The 17,515-nt window shown below is 40.0% G+C and overlaps 1 protein-coding gene across 1 annotated transcript in view; it reads left to right on the plus strand.

Moving 5' to 3' along the window:
* The window catches only part of USP37 (ubiquitin specific peptidase 37), a 116,656-nt gene that overhangs the window by 88,597 nt on the left and 10,544 nt on the right, over nt 1–17,515 (plus strand). The window contains exons 18-22 of the mRNA XM_032754507.2: nt 1,333–1,398; nt 4,063–4,204; nt 6,234–6,489; nt 15,581–15,747; nt 17,427–17,429. Coding sequence (XP_032610398.1) covers nt 1,333–1,398; nt 4,063–4,204; nt 6,234–6,489; nt 15,581–15,747; nt 17,427–17,429 — 634 coding nt within the window. The remainder of the gene's footprint in view (nt 1–1,332; nt 1,399–4,062; nt 4,205–6,233; nt 6,490–15,580; nt 15,748–17,426; nt 17,430–17,515) is intronic.

Genomic DNA, 17,515 nt, shown 5'->3' on the forward strand with positions numbered 1-17,515 from the left:
GTTATGCCTTCATGCATATATTATCAGCAGTGTAAAGAACTTAAATGGCTCCTAACATTTCTCAAGAAAAAAAGAAGTAATCTTTACTTTAGGTTTTGCTTCATCACGTATGCTGGGAAAACCTTCGGACTTCTTTGAGTGTTCCCCATTTTTCTACATACTTGCATTACTTTGAAGCCATATGTTATGTCATTCTTTTCTATACTTGAACACTAGTTTGGTGGAATTATAAAATTATAGAACTTTAAAGATGGAAGACATTTTAGAGATTTTTGTCCAAACCCTTAATTTTATACAAGAGGACCAAGGAAATTAAATGATTTTCCTAAAGTCGTACAGTTAGTGTCTGAAAGAGCCACGTCTCATGGAAGTTTACACTAGTGTCTCAAGGGTCTACTAATAAAAGCATGTGCCCAGAGAGTCTAAGTGTTTCTGGTTTTTTCCTCTCACAGCTTTTCTTTTCGTGTTTTTGCTTGGTACTTACTACCTTCTGCTGGTAGAGCTATTACTCTTGCTGGCAGTAGTACTATGTCACACTAACAGTGTAGACTCTGTGTGATCACAGGCCTGAAGCCAAGCTATCTGACTGTACAATTTGATAGCTTTTAGACTTTGCACAAATTCCTTGACTTGTCTGTAAGAAAAACAATAGGATGGTTGTGAACATTAAATGAGGTAATAATACGTAGAGTTCTTAGCACAGTGTCTGACATCTAGTAAGTCCTCAATAAATGAGAGCTATTACTTTAAAAGAACTGAGACAAGGTAATTTTCTCCAAGTTATTTTTTTCATATGTATTACACTTGACTTCATTTCCAATGCTGTCTATGTAGATTATTGGATCAAGGAGAGCCTAGAGATGGTATTTAATTTTCTCTTTTGGCCTCTATTGCTAGTATTTTTTTTTTTTTGAGACGGAGTCTCACTCTGTCGCCCAGGCTGGAGTGCAGTGGCGCGTCTCCGCTCACTGCAAGCTGCGCCTCCCGGGTTCACGCCGTTCTCCTGCCTCAGCCTCACGCGTAGCTGGGACTACAGGCGCCCGCCACCATGCCCGGCTAATTTTTTGTATTTTTTTAGTAGAGACGGGGTTTCACTGTGTTAGCCAGGATGGTCTCGATCTGACCTTGTGAGCCACCGTGCCCGGCCATACTTGAATTCAGGTGATCCCCACCTCATCTCAAATCTGGATTACAGGCGAACACTGCCCTGGCTTTTATAATTAAAAATTTGGACATAAAAGGAATTATAGTACAGAATAATTCATTTTATAATTTAAATTTATCTTTAATAACTCATTTGTATACATTATATATTTTCTAATTTTCTGATAGTTCTAGACCATTGAAAGCCTCTCAAATGGTGAATTCCTGCATCACCAGCCCTTCTACACCTTCAAAGTGAGTTATATTTCTTATGTACCCAAAATCTGTATTTAAGGATTTGGCTTACCCTAATCTCCAAGATTGCCTCCCTGCCTTTTCATTATTGTTTTTCTTTTTGCATGATAATGTTCTTTATTACCTATGCTTTTGAAACTTTCCTGAATTTGATTTAGAATATATTGAAGGATATAACAAATTTTAATCAGTGACACAAGGTTAGCTCATCCTCTCAATATTCTGTCTTAAAACTTTTAAAAACTTATTATTGTTAATATGTAATACTTTCATCCTAAAACTCTAAAAATTAACTGAGGACAAGGGAGTCTAGGGATTTAAGGGATAAAATAACCCCTATTAGTCTAAAGCACTCTTCCTTAAAGATAGGCATGGAATCCCAAAACATTTTTTACCTGTTGTTAGCCAGTCTGGAACTTCTTGTCTTTGACACCGAATAGGAGTTATTTTGAAAGGGGACAGGAAAACAAGCAAGCATTCTACAAATGCCCTGTTTTTTTATTTAAGACCAAACTTTATCCAAGGAGGGAAGCACATGCCTTTTTTGTTTGCTTTTTAAATATATTTCCTCTAAGATTTTACTAGAGGAGTTCCTGATTAGATCATTTCAATTGGTTTAGTTGTCGTTTGACTTTTTAATTAATTTTTCTAAAAATTTGATGGCCCAAAGTACGTTTAGAGAAGAGACATTTTTGTTTTTTAAGGGCTTTTGGGGGGCTTATATAACCATAAAATGACATTTGGGAACTGCTATTTTCTTTTCCTCCTGTTAATTATTTTTCAGTGCAATTAAAACCAGATGACTAACATGACTAGAAATCTGAAATGGTACCGATATGAATACTCTTGCCCGTTCTCAAGATACAAATGAGCAATACCACTTGGCTGCTTAGAAAGTGAGCAAGTGATGCATTTACAGGATGAATATTTTTCATTGCTACAGGCAAGCTGCCTTCTGTAAATATAGTAATCATTAATGGAATGCACTCTTTATGTACCAAGTCACTGTAGTTTCAAGAAAGAAATGATTTCATTGGGCATCATTGTACCTTGGCATGGTATCTGTTCTCCAGGGTCTACTGGTATGAAAATTTGGGAGTTGATCAATAAAGAATGATTAGGCCCTAGAAGACCTGTCATGCCGATCAAACTTAAAAGAGGCTGAGTTATGAACCAGAATACCGTTGATTCTTCTACAATGTCCTTTGTCACATTTGACCCTGGTGCAATGGTAGCCAGGTGTCATCCTCCTTCAGCAAAATATTTATCTGGGTAAACAAATTAATATGTTCAGGTTTGCTTGGTGAGCATGAAATCTAAATTGAGGAATTAAGATGGCTAATTGGCTATTACACTAAAAACCCTTTTGAGCACATGGGAGGCTTTTCAAGTGTTCAGGTTGGAGTGCAGTGATATCCTGGCTGCTCTGAGCAACACACTATGTTTGGGCTTATCACTGACCACTTGCCTCTTTTCTTTGATCTACATTGCTATGTAATCTTCCTGATTTCCACTCTGGCCTCTTATTTCTTGGTGCCATTAGTCTATATGTTTATTTTCAGTTTTTACATTCAGGTTAATTGTATTTTCTAGTTTTCATTATATATATATTTTTTGTATTGCATACGAATTTGTGTTAACCTCCATCAAAGAAAGTTCTTGTTCTTTGACCTTTACCACTTTTTTCTTTAGTTTATTTTCGGCTTACCTAGAAGACAACACAGTAACACCTTACTTATCTGGCATCATTAAAGGATTCCACATAAGTGAATTTTTATATAACTGAAGCTTACCCTTTAACCATTTATCTTTTAAAAGATTTTTAACAGTTTGGATGAAAATGTTTCTAAAATATGTTACACTGTTCCTTACATTCTTAAAATAACTAAGGATAATTTAAGTATATCTTAATGACTTAGAATCAGCATTTTAAGTATCAATTATTTCACTGTGTTTCAATATGATATTGCCCTCAGAGGCTCTTAATTATTCCAAGACAGTTTGCTTTTACATTAAGTGACTTTATAGTTCTTGTTTGCCTTTCTTGTGGTTATTCTTTCTCATTTCTTAGCTCTCATTTCTTGATGAACTTGATACACTATTTTATTCACCATTTCCTGGGAAAGAAAGGGTCCCTCTAAGTACATGGGCTTTGGAACTGCCTTCCTCAGAAGCCTTTTTTCTTACTTTGGAATCCCTATGTTCTGGAAAGTAGAGGTTGCCAGAAGTCTGACCTACAGATAAGTGGATAAGTGGAATGTTACTGTTATTTTTAAAGTGCATGGATCATAATTTAAAAGATCACAAATTAGTCTTCATGCACTTTGTTGTCAAAAACATTTATTCATTGCTATGCCTGCATGAATTCAATAGCATAATTTATAAAGACAATAGCAAATTTCATTGGGGTTGATCATTAAAAGAAAAAAGGCACAACATGATTAGTTTACTGATGATACGTAGTAGCATAAGAGTTGTCCAGTTTTCAAAGCATGGCTCTTTTGGAGTGGGGCAAAGGTAATGCTGAAATATACCTCTTTTGATATATCTTTTTTTTCTGTTAAGTAATTTTCTGTAGTGGAAAAGCTATTTGTTTTGATATTTTTACATCAAAAGAATAACAAAGACAAATGTTTATCACACTTTTTTTTCCTTAAATTACAGGAAATTCACCTTCAAATCCAAGAGCTCCTTGGCTTTATGCCTTGATTCAGACAGTGAGGATGAGCTAAAACGTTCTGTGGCCCTCAGCCAGAGACTTTGTGAAATGTTAGGCAATGAACAGCAGCAGGAAGACCTGGAAAAAGTAAGTAATATTGTCTTAAAACATCCGACAAAGATTTGTTTAGCTCTTACTGTCCAAATAAATGTCTTTCATAACCATCCTCAAACTAATTAGTTTTAAAGAAAATGCCTTCTCTGGCTACAGAAATCAGTCTGTTTTACAGATGGATCAAGACTTATGAGAAATTAGTTGTTCTAAACAAATTACTTTCTTTTTTTGCCCTTCAGAGTTGCTTTTGCATATTGGTCCTCAAATAATTACTTGCTTTATTTTGGTAACAGTTTTTTAAGACAGGATATCGCTCTTTTGCCCAGGCAGGAGTACAGTGGCGTAATCACAGCTCACCACAGCGTCATCCTCCTGGGCTCAAACAATCCTCCTACCTCAGCTCCCCAAGTAGCTGGGACTACAGGCACGCACCACCATGCCTGGCTAGTTTTTAAAATTTTTTGTAGAGACAAGGTCTCAAGATCCTATGTGGCCTTAGGCAGGTCTAAAATTCCTGGGCTCAGGTGATCCTACCACCTCAGCTTCCCTAAGTGCTGGGATTACAGGCATGAGCCACTACTCCCAGCCTGTAGCAATTGTTTATGTGAGGGAACTGTAGTAAACATTTTACATCAGCAGAGCAACCAAGTAATCTAATTGTTTAAATTATGGATTTATTAATTGGATTAATATATAGATAATTATATGGATAGTTAACACTTTGAAGATCTAAGCTTTTCTAGGTGTTTGCATTATCTTATGCTACTGTATTTTATTCTAAGCCTCCTTTTAAATAATAGAATTATTTTAGTAGTTATTTTTGCTTTGTTCTGAGTTGTTTCTTATCTTACTTTAAAGCCAGAGGTAGTTTGTGGTTGTTCAGCTTGAATGAGAAATGCGTGAAAGTCCAAAATTCTCCCAGAAAACAACTTGAATATTTACATAATCTTTTTTTTTTTTTTTGAGACGGGATCTCACTCTGTTGCCCAGGCTGGAGTGCAGTGACACGATCTTGGCCCTGCAGTCTCTGTCTCCCAGGTTCAAGTGATTCTTCTGCGTCAGCCTCCTGAGTAGCTAGGATTACAGACATGCACCACAACATCTCCCTAATTTTGGGGTTTTGGTTTTTTATCTTATTTATTTATTTATTTTTGAGACAGACTCTTGCCCTGTCACCCAGGCTGGAGTGCAGTGGTGTGATCTCAGCTTGCTTCATTCTCCACCTCCCAGGTTCAGGCGATTCTCTGTCTTCCCTAGTAGCTCGGACTACAGGTGCGCGCCACCATGCCTGGCTAATTTTTTTGTATTTTTAGTAGAGATGGGGTTTATCCACGTTGGCCAGGCTGGTCTCGAACTCCTGGCCTCAAGTGATCTGCCGGCCTCGACCTCCCAAAGTGCTGGGATTACAGGCATGAGCCGTGACCACGCCCAGCCTAATTTTTGTATTTTTGGTAAAGACGGGTTTTCACCATGTTGGCCAGGCTGGGCCAACTCCTGACCTCAGGTGATCGCTCAAACTCCTGACCTCTCAAACTCCTGACCTCAGGTGATCCGCCTACCTTGGCCTCCCAAAGTGCTGGGATTACAGGCGTGAGCCACCTCACCCAGCCTTCTTTACATAATCTTGATGTCGTTTTTATTTTTCTCATTTATTGTTAATAAGACCAGCTAACATTTATAATGGTGTAATAGGCATAATGATAGAATATTTACTGTATAATCTATATATATCTGGAAGAAAATAAATTGAAAATACTTAGAGTAATTATCTCTGAGTAATCTATTTTGAATGAATTTATTTTATTTTTTTACGTATTTTCCAAATTTTTACAAAATGTATACTTATTTCAATCAAGAAAAAATAATCATGTATTCTTATGTATTTATTATTTTTAAAGTTAGACTCACCATTTAGTTTATATATTGCTTATTGATTGTTAAATAACCCAACACATCAAAGAAAGGAAACTTTCTAGAAATAAAGTTGCTACTTTAAATACTAATTAAGATTGCTATATTTGTGGGTATTCTGGTTTCTTCTAAAAGTAACTCTCTTCTTTAGGATTCAAAATTATGCCCAACAGAGCCTGACAAGTCTGAATTGGAAAACTCGGGATTTGACAGAATGAGCGAAGAAGAGCTTCTAGCAGCTGTCTTGGAGATAAGTAAGAGAGATGCTTCACCATCTCTGAGTCATGAAGATGATGATAAGCCAACTAGCAGCCCAGATACCGGATTTGCAGAAGATGATATTCAAGAAATGCCAGAAAATCCAGACACTATGGAAACTGAGAAGCCCAAAACAATCACAGAGCTGGGTAGGTTTAATGAAGATTAAACCTCTGTTAAACAAAACATAACTCTTTCAAAGTTTTGTAGTGACAAATGACCCCCAAATAACAGGAGATAAATAGAAAAATTATCTGAGCATGGTGATGTGTGACCCTAATCCCAACTACTCGGGAGGCTGAGGCAGGAGAATTCGCTTGAACCGGGGAGGCGGAGGTTGCAGTGAGCCAAGATTGCACCACTGCACTCCAGCCTAGGCAACAGAGTGAGACTCCTTCTCAGATAAAAACAAATAAAGGGAGGTGAAGTGGATCTGTATATAACAGGGCTGATGGCATTTTCATTCTGTATTATAAAAAGCTTTAAAAAATGAGAAGCAAATATTGTGACTAGTACACAGATACTAGTGGTAAAGTATGCCATATCCCTTTAGGTATACATCACTAGTAAAGCTAGCCTTCTTATGTGCATTTAATATATGTTTGTGTCAGTTCTGAGGTGCTTTTCTCACCACTGCTATTTCAGAAATTCATATAATTCTTTCATTTTCCTGTATCTGAATTTACACCAGGTGTTAGGGTATAAATAATTCAAGTTCTCCATTCCCTGCACAATGCATTGCTTTTTCTATGTTTAGATATATTTAGATACACAACTACTTACCATTGTGTTACAGTTGCCTACAGTACTCAGTACAGTAACATGCTGTACAGGTTTGTAGCCCAGGAGCAATAAGCTATGCCATATAGCCTAGATGTGTAGTCAGCTATACCATCTAGGTTTGTGTTAAGTATACTCGAAGATGTTTGCACAAAGACGAAATCACTTAACCATGCAATTTCTTAGAATGTATCTTCATCATTAAGCAACACATGACTGTACATAAAATGCTATACTTTTTTTTTGGTAATTTTTACTCATTTTTTGTTATCTAAAGCTATCAATGGGAACAACAGAGCTGAGCCATCCTGCCTTGTACTGTGGGTATTTTGAAATTTTTAGGTAGATAACTTTTACTATCTTTTCCTATGACCAGTTCAAATTTTTCTCTCTTGATAGCCCCAAGATCTAAACAACTATATATTGCTAATGTGTTTCAGGTACACCAACCATAGGATTTTGGAAATGAAGAGAATACTAGAATATCAGAAAATTATTTTCTACATTCTCATAGTTGGAACCTCTTCAATTATGAATTATTTTGCATACAAGTAAAATAAGAATTAGTATATCCCCATTTAACTGGAAGCAAAAACGTGATGGTTTTTATACACAGGCATTACTTTTTTTCTTCTTTTTTTTTTTTTGAGACGGAGTCTCGCTCTGTCGCCCAGGCTGGAGTGCAGTGGCGCAACCTCGGCTCACCGCAAGCTCCGCCTCCCGGGTTCACGCCATTCTCCTGCCTCAGCCTCTCCGAGTAGCTGGGACTACAAGCGCCCGCCACCACGCCCGGCTAATTTTTTGTATTTTTTAGTAGAGATGGGGTTTCACCGTGGTCTCGATCTCCTGACCTCGTGATCCGCCCGCCTCGGCCTCCCAAAGTGCTGGGATTACAAGCGTGAGCCACCGCACCCGGCCTTTCTTCTTGATACAAGTATCATTATGCAGTCCCCTTACTACATTTATAATCACTGCCCTTAGGTATCCCTGGTTAATATTAGTGCTTTTGTCCCTTCCTGATTTATTTCCTGCTTTCTGCTCTCCTTTTCAGTTCTTTGCCCAGTCCTATAACTTCGTAAAATTAACAAAGGGACAGCTACAGGAAGAGGTAATATGTGGCAATGTCCTATATCATGCACTTCAAGGGAGCTACAGTTTTTATAGCCTGAAAGGAGACAAAGTAGTTGGAAATGGCAGTGGGTAATAAAGAGGAAACCCACCCTGTCTCCAGGCTCTAGGGTATGGGGAAAAAACAGCCTATACTTAAAAGAACACTAGAAAAATCCATAATGGGAGGCTTTAGAAGAAAAACTGGCCCTGACTAAAGACTAAAGAGACCTGACAACCAAATGTAGTGAGTAACCTTAGGAGTCTAGGTTAGAAAAAATTGTACAAAAAATATTTTGGAAACAACTGGAGAAATGAGAATGTAGGCTATATATTGGAATTATAAATAGAATTACTGTTAATATTCTTAGGTGTGATAATTGTTATGTAGGAAAATGTGCTTTTAATTAAGAGATTCAGGCTGGGCTGGGTACAGTGGCTCATGCATGTAATCCTAGCGCTTTGGGAGGCTGAGGTAGGTGAATCACCTGAGATCAGGAGGTCAAGACCAACTTGACCAACATGGTGAAACCCCATCTCTACCAAAAATACAAAATTAGCCGGGCGTGATGTTGCATGCCTGTAATCCCAGCTACTTGGGAGGCTGAGGCAGAAGAATTGCTTGAACCCAGGAGGCATAGGAGGTTGCAGTGAGCCGATATCGCACCATTGCACTTCAGCCTGGGCAACAAGAGCAAAACTCTGTCTCAAAAAAAGAGAGATTCAGGCTGACGTGCTTTGGGGTAAAGTATTATAATGTCTGCAATTACAGTGTTTTCACATGGCTCCATAGAAAAAAAAGTGTGAGTGTGTGTGTATACACACTCAGTCTCCAAAGACAGCATCTAGTGAACCATGGCTACCAGTATGCATACTCTTGTGTAGACCTCTTCACAGTGAATTTGGGAAGGCTATGTGAGTGCAATAAAATGTGATTGAATTGATTCTGTGCCAAGTTTGTGATTAAACATTAAGATGGCCTGGCAACTTCCCCTTTTGTGCTTTTGGGAACCCTAAGCTGCTAGATAAGAAGCTTGGCTGCACTGCTGGAGAGATCACATTGTGAAGGAAAGACTCTTGAGATCACCAGAAGAAAGAGGATATCTAGCCATACCAGCTAATCTTTCTTTTTTTTTTTTCCTGGGGCAGACCGAGTCTCTCTCTGTTGCCCAGGCTGGAGTGCAGTGGCATGATCTCAGCTCACTGCAACCTCTGCCTCCCAGGTTCAAGTGATTCTCCTGCCTCAGCCTCCCGAGTAGCTTGGATTACAGGCGCCCGCCACCACGCCCAGCTAATTTTTTTTTTTTTTTTTTTTTTTGTATTTTTAGTAGAGACGGGGAGTCACCATGTTGTCCAGACTGGTCTCGAACTCCTGACCTCAGGTAATCCACCTGCCTCAGCCTCCCAAAGTGCTAGGATTACAGGCGTGAGCCACCACGCCCAGCCCCAGCTGATCTTTCTAACCAACACCACAAAGGTGCCAAGGGAAAAAGAAAAAAATCAAGGGAGACATGTTTTTTGGCCTGAGCAATTGGATAGATAATGGTACCATTTGCTGTTATGAGGAAGCACAGTTAGTGGGACAAGGGAGGAATAAAAATTAAACAGGCAAATGGAGATTTCACCTAGGCATTTCAATATACAAGTTTAAAGCTCAGGGAAGAAATTCAGACTAGAGATATGAATTTGATATTTCATCAGTTTGTGAGGCTATAGTAATACATGAGATCACTTAGGGAGAGAGCTTAAGTAGAAAAGACAGTCCGAAGAAGTGTCATGATCACTTTCTTTCAGCAGCCTGTTTTCTCAGTTTCTGATCTTAATTCCAAAAATCTTTTCTTCTACCCTATTTTGATTGCCCACTTATAGAAGTCATTACCCTAGACCAGTGCTTCTCAAAGTGTGAACTTAGATTATCAAATATAATCTGTGAACTTCCTGGAAATGCCAATTCTTGACACCACCTCAGACCTACTGACTGAGAAACTCTGGATGTGGGGCTTAGCAATCTGTGTTTTGATAGGCCCTCCGAATGATTCTAATACAATACTGAAGTGTGAAAACCACTTCCCTAGACTTTGTCATCATCAATAACTGTACCACCTTTGAAATCTTTGTTTCAAATATCCTTCCCTAATCCTTTCCGTCCAGCTTACCTAGTGTCATGTTCCGACTTTATTACTTGATTTTTACCAACACTGTCAACCCATTGACTCTTACTTTTTTGCTATTCAGCACCTCCCTCTTATCATCACTTCCTTTCTTACTCAGCCTACATGCCATATTTTGGTACCCTTTTATCTCCTTCCTCTTTTCTTCTGTCGCAGTAGCCTGACAAAACCCAAACTCCCAACTCAACTAGCTACTTTTTCCATACCTGCACCCAAGCTGGTGAAGATTGCTAAAGAAAATCACAAAACTGTGTTCCATGGACTTTCCTTAAACTCAGGACTACACTCTTAAATGGGCACTAAATGCTACTAGTCAGTTTTGTAATACTTTCTTATTTGTTTTCTCAGTCTCCATAATGTCTTCCTGAAATCTGTACTTCTTTCTCTCTCTTTCTTCCTCCCTCTCTCCCTCCCTCAAATACGCCAAGGCCATTCTCATTTCAGAGCTTTTGCACTTAAGGTCCTTGAGGGCAAGCACCATCTTGCTTTAATTATCACCATATCCCCAACTTCTACAACAGTGTATGGCACATAGATTCTCAATAAATATCTGTGACTTAACAGTTGGGCTGTTTTGTGAACCAGCTGAGGAGGGGCAGGAAGACAAAGTAAGGTTTCACAGTCTCTAGACACTAGCCAGAAGGAATAGTGTGTACAAAGACTCAGAAATGAGAAAGCCCACAGCAAGTTAGTAGATCTAAAAGAAAGTTCAGAATGATCTGCATGACTGGAGCATATTGTTGAAGGGGAAATGCAAAAGATGAGACTAGAGAGCTAAGTAGTCTCCAGTTTTTGCATGGCCTGAAGCCATGTTTAGGAATTTGGACTTTTGTTTCAAAGGCATTAGGAAGCTGTTGGATATTTTAAGCAAACAATTATTTGATAAGGATTTATGTTTGAAGAAAAGATCATTCTGGCTACAGAAGTTAGAGAAAAACATAGTAATACTTGAGACCTCTTAGGAAATTATTGCAGTAGTCCAAACAAGAAGTTAGTGGTGTCCTAAGCCAAGGTTTTGGCTTGAAAAAAAAAAAGTTGATGGATTCAAGAGATGCTTAGGAAATAATCATTTATCTTACGTGAGGAGTGAATGAGAGGGAGAAGTCAAATATGATCCTCAGATTTCTGTCTTTTAAAAGAAACTGGAAAATTATCTCATTCACTGTAATATAGAATATCAGGAAGAGAGCAGGTTTCAATTAGGGCGTGGGGAAGAAGCAAACAGTATATTCAGTGGAAGAATGTTGAGTTAAGGCCACGCGCGGTGGCTCACGCCTGTAATCCCAGCACTTTGGGAGGCTGAGGCGGGCGGATCACGAGGTCAGGAGATCGAGACCATCCTGGCTAACATGGTGAAACCCCGTCTCTACTAAAAATACAAAAAATTAGCCAGCCATGGTGGCAGTCGCCTGTAGTCCCAGCTACTTGGGAGGCTGAGGCAGGAGAATGACGAGAACCCGGGAGGCAGAGCTTGCAGTGAGCCGAGATGGTACTACTGCACTCCAGCCTGGGCGACAGATAGAGACTCTGTGTCAAAAAAAAAAAAAAAAAAAAAAAAGAGTGTTGAGTTAAATACACGAATCCCCTTTGATCCATTGTGCAATCCTTAAAAGTGGATTATTATTTCATGGCCATGTTTGTCCCCATAGATTTTTAAATAGGTTCTGTATCTGGCTGATAATCTTATCCTGAAGACAAATGTATATTGACTTTAGCATCTTCAAGCAAACTTCCTTGATCTGCTTTCTAACACATGGATTAGTTACTAGTATAATCCAGGATTGTCTGAGGTACATTGAATCATTGAGTGCTCAAAATTATTGGTTAAGAAAAATTATTCTGTCACGTTTTGAGTATGTTTTGATAATAAAAATAATAATACTCATTTTATACTCTAAAATAGCAATGTCAACCCCCAAATCTTCCTTCCACTTGAAATGCTCATCATCAGCTAACTTTGTATATCTCAGTTCCAAATTTCCAAAACAGGTAATCTGATTGGTTGAGTCAAATAATCCATTCCGGGTTCAGCAGGCTTAGGTGGGAGGGACAGGCAGGGTCATGTAGACTTCCAAGCTGCCCCTTCTAGGCCATGGGAAGGGTTGTTTCTCCAATAATGGAAGAAAGGAAGAAATTATTGCTATCTCTAGGATAGTTGTTTTTTGTGTGTTTAATTGGGATTATCTGTAATATAATTTTTCTGAACAGTTGGGATTTTTCCACCAAATAAATTCTGAGTTTCTTTTCCTCTTTTAATAAATATTCACTCAGCAATTCAGTACAACTCAAAATGTTAACTAGTTGCTGACTTAGAATCTAAAGCCAAGATACTGTAAGCTTCAGGGTTACCTGTGCTACGGAGAAATACAGTGTTAGGAGCCAGGCGCAGTGTGGCTCACACCTGTAATCCCAGCACTTTGGGAGGCCGAGGCAGGTGGATCACCTGAGGTCAGGAGTTCAAGACCAGCCTGGCCAACATGGTGAAACCCTGTCTCTACTAAAAATAAAAAATGAGCCGGGTGTGGTGGCACATGCCTGTAATCCCAGCTACTCGGGAGGCTGAGGCATAAGAATCTCTTGAACCCGGGAGGTGGAGGTTGCGGTGAGCCGAGATTGTGCCACTGTACTCCAGCCTGGCCAACAGAGCGAGAGTCTGTCTCAAAAAATAAAATAAAATACAGTATTAGGGCAGGTAAAGAACATATACAAACTCAATAACAATATGTATAGCATGAGTATATAAAGGTAATTCTCATTGGCCAGTTAAATACTTTTTGATGAGGAGGTTTACTTTAGTAATGTTTGATATAGTTAACGCTTGTATTTGTATTGAAAATTATCATGGGCTGGGCATGGTGGCTCAATCCTGTAATCTCAGCACTTTGAGAGGCCAAGGCTGATGGATCACCTGACGTCAGGAGTTCGAGACCAGCCTGACCAACATGGTGAAACCCCGCCTCTACTAAAAATACAAAATTAGCTGGGCATGGTGGTGCATGCTACTTGGGAGGCTGAGGCAGGAGAATCCCAGCTACTTGGGAGGCTGAGGCAGGAGAATTGCTTGAACCCGGGAGGTGGAGGTTGCAGTGAGCCACGATCACGCCCTTGCACTCCAGTCTGGGCAACAAGAGCGAAACTCCATCTCAAAAAATAATAAAAAAATTATCATGAAATGGCCGGGTGTGGTGGCTCATGCCTGTTAATCCCAGCACTTTGGGAGGTGGAGGCGGGCAGATCACTTGAGGTCAGGAGTTCGAGACCAGCCTGGCCAACATGGTGAAACCCCATCTCTACCAAAAATATAAAAAATTAGCCAGGTGTGGTGTACACCTGTAATCCCAGCTACTCGGGAGGCCGAGGCAGGGGAATCGCTTGAACCTAGAAGGTGGAGGTTGCAGTGAGCAGATATTGTGCCACTGCACTCCACCCTGAGCGACAGAGCAAGACTCAGTCTTAAAAAAAAAAAAAAAATCATGAAATGTTATTGCTCTAACAATTCAGATAACCAGAAAAAAAATCATAACTATCCTGTTTATTTTAGCTAGCCGTAGTCTAGAAATTGAGAAGGAACAGGCCGGGAGGGGTGGCTCACGCCCGTAATCCCAGCACTTTGGCATGCCAAGGCGGGTGGATCACCTGAGGTCAGGAGTTCAAGAGCAGCCTGGCCAACATGGTGAAACTCTATCTCTACTAAAAAACACAAAAATTAGGCCAGGCACAGTGGCTCACGCCTGTAATCCCAGCACTTTGGGAGGCCGAGGTGGGCGGATCATGAGGTCAGGAGTTCGAGACCAGCCTGACAAAGATGGTGAAACCCCGTCTCTACTAAAAATACAAAAAGTAGCCGGGCATGGTGGTGTGGGCCTGTAATCCCAGCTACTCGGAAGGCTGAAGCAGGAGAATCGCTGGAACCCTAGAGGCAAAGGTTGCAGTGAGCCGAGATCGCGTCACTGCACTCCAGCCTGAGCAACAGAGCAAAACTCCATCTCAAAAAAAAAAAAAAAATATATATATATATATATATATATATGTATGAATTAGCCGGGCATGGTGGCGGGCGCCTGTAGTCTCAGCTACTCAGGAGTCTGAGGCGGGAGAATTGCTTGAAAGAGGCGGAGGTTGCAGTAAGCCACTGCACTCCAGCCTGGGCAGGGGAAGGGGGGAGGGGAGAGGAGGGGGGAGAGGATTTCTTACCTTCCTGAATGTTTTAAACATACGCTGTATATTGCCATACACTCTTTTGATTTAGATATATACAATGCTTGTTTGATTATTAATGTTTAAACACATGTTCAACATACAGTGTAATAAATGGGGAAAATCGGCGAGGCATGGTGGCTCACACCTGTAATCTCAGCATTTTGGGAGCCCAAGGCGGGCAGATCACCTGAGGTCAGGAGTTTGAGAGCAGCCTGGCCAATGTGGTGAAACCTCATCTCTACTAAAACAAAAATTAGTTGGGTGTGATGGCATGCACCTGTAATCCCAGCTACTCGGTGGCTGAGGCACGAGAATTGCTTGAACCCGGGAGGCAGAGGTTGCAGTGAGCCGAGATCGTGCCACTGGACCTCCAGCCTGGGTGAGAGAGCAAGACACTGTCCCAAAAAAATAAAAAAATAAATGGGGAAAATCTTAATAGTAGCTTGATCATTTTGGCCTAATTCTTACTTCATTTGCTCTAAACAATATTTTATTTCCAGTACTTGGTCAAGTGACACTATGACCTATGGCTGTTTTTTCTTCCCCATCTTTACAGTGTGTTTCTAATGATTAATTAACTTTTAGAACCATTACTGTAGATCATTTGTTCTCAAACAAGAACAATTTTGCCTTCCAGGGGACATACGGTAGTGTCTGTCATTTTTGGTTATCATAACTGTAGAGGGTGGATGCTACTGACATCTTGTAGGTAGAGGCCAGAAACACTGCTAAACGTTCTACAATGCACAGGACATACTCTTCTCCCCTCACCCCAACAAAAGCTTGTCCCACCCAAAATGTCAATAGCTCTAAGGTTGATCAACCCTAACGTAGATCTAGTAAGGTGAAATTGTACGTCCTAAGCAAATTATAGATGAAATTAGGGTAAATTGCTTTATGAACAGTAGGTGTCACTCTAGTTCAGAAATTTCCATTTATTAGAGAGGATTTTCCAAATTAATGTTATGTTCTGCTTCCTCAGATCCTGCCAGTTTTACTGAGATAACTAAAGACTGTGATGAGAATAAAGAAAACAAAACTCCAGAAGGATCTCAGGGAGAGGTTGATTGGCTCCAGCAGTATGATATGGAGCGTGAAAGGGAAGAGCAAGAACTTCAGCAGGCACTGGCTCAGAGCCTTCAAGAGCAAGTAAGAGATATTTATATTGCTACTTTCTCTGCACTTATCTTTCCTGAGAAATAGAATAATAATAACTAATGTGTTGAGCACTTACTATGTGTCAGACATTGTTCCAGATGATTTACATACAGTAAGTCATTGGGGAAAAAAAAAGACTTGTTTGAGGCAGGGTTTGGTGGTTCATGCCTGTAATCTCAGTACTTTGGGAGGCTGAGGCGGGTGGATCACCTGAGGCCAGGAGTTTGAGACCAGCCTAGCCAACATGACAAAACCCCGTCTACTAAAAATATAAAACTTAGCCAGGTATGGTGGCACACGCCTGTAGTCCCAGCTACTCAGGAGGCTGAGGCAGGAGAATCACTTGAACCCAGGAGGCAGAGATTGCAGTGAGCTGAGATCATGCCACTGCACTCCAGCCTGGGTTTGAAACAGGTACGTGGGTAGTTTTTCTTTTTTTGAAAATCCAAATGCAATAAAATATATTGTTGGTTACCTTTCATAACTATAATTCATTGCTTGCTAAAACAGGATGGGATATTATAGATTATTCCTAGTCCAAATTTATTTTTTTCTTTTCTTTTTATTTTTATTTTCTATTTTAATTTTTTAGAGACAGGGCCTTGTTATGTTGCCCAGGCTGGTTTTGAACTCCTGGACTGAAGCAGTCCTCCCCCTTTGGCCTCCTAAAGTGCTAGGACTACAGATATGAGCCACCATGCCTGGCTTCCCAGTCCAGCATTATTTTGCAAGCTGTAGAAACAAGCAGTATAACACCATGATTTTATAATTATATTTTAAGGCAATGTATTTGTTTTGGTTATTTTCTAAGAATATAAGTTCTTATGAATTATTTGAACATAGAATTATCAGAAATATTTTCTAAAATCTAATTTTCAGATTTTAGTATTAGAACATTTATCTGCCTTTCTGTTTATTTATTAAGATAGGGTCTTGCTCAGTTGCCCAGGCTGGAATGCAGTGGCTTGATCATGGCTCACTGCAGCCTCAAACTCTGAGCTCAAGCAGTTCTCCTGCCTAGGCCTCTCAAGTACATGGGACCACAGGAGCATCCACCATGCCCAGCTCATTTTTTTATTTTTAGTAAAGACAGTGTCTCACTGTTGCCCAGGCTGGTCTCAAACTCCTGGGCTTAAGCAGTCCTCCCACCACAACCTCCCAAAGTGCTGGGATTATAGGCATGAGCTATTTGCCCCCAGCCCTTGGTCTTTTCTTTATGTAGTAACCTATTCTTCAATGTTCAGTTTATGCCATTTGTTTTCCACTGTTACAATCACCTGAAATACCAGATTTATAGGCAATAGGATCTGACTTACAGGTCTGATTTTTCATAGTTATCTAATCCTGTGCAATCTAACTCATGTTAGTAAAAATTTACCAAGACTCCCTAGAATGAATGGGTAGGTTTAGTGCTTGTTTGAGGCCTGCTTTGGGTTCATCAGATAATCAGACTAAGAAATCTAAGCTGGGCACTGTGGCTCACGCCTGTAATCCCAGCACTTTGGGAGGCCAAGGTGGGTGGATCCCTTAAGGCTAGGAGTTCTAGACCAGCCTGGCCAAAATGGTGACACTGTCTCTGCTAAAAATACAAAAATCAACCTGCTGTAGTGGCGTGAGCCTATATTCTCAGCTAGTAGGGAGGCTGAGGCACAAGAATCGCTTGAACCCAGGAGGTGGAGGTTGCAGTGGGCCAAGATCATGCTACTGTACTTCTGCCTCGGCTATAGAGCAAGACTCTGTCTCAAAAAAAAAAAAAAAA

The sequence above is a fragment of the Hylobates moloch genome, unplaced genomic scaffold (genome assembly GCF_009828535.3).
Source record: "Hylobates moloch isolate HMO894 unplaced genomic scaffold, HMol_V3 SCAFFOLD_1, whole genome shotgun sequence".
Classification (NCBI taxonomy): domain Eukaryota; kingdom Metazoa; phylum Chordata; class Mammalia; order Primates; family Hylobatidae; genus Hylobates; species Hylobates moloch.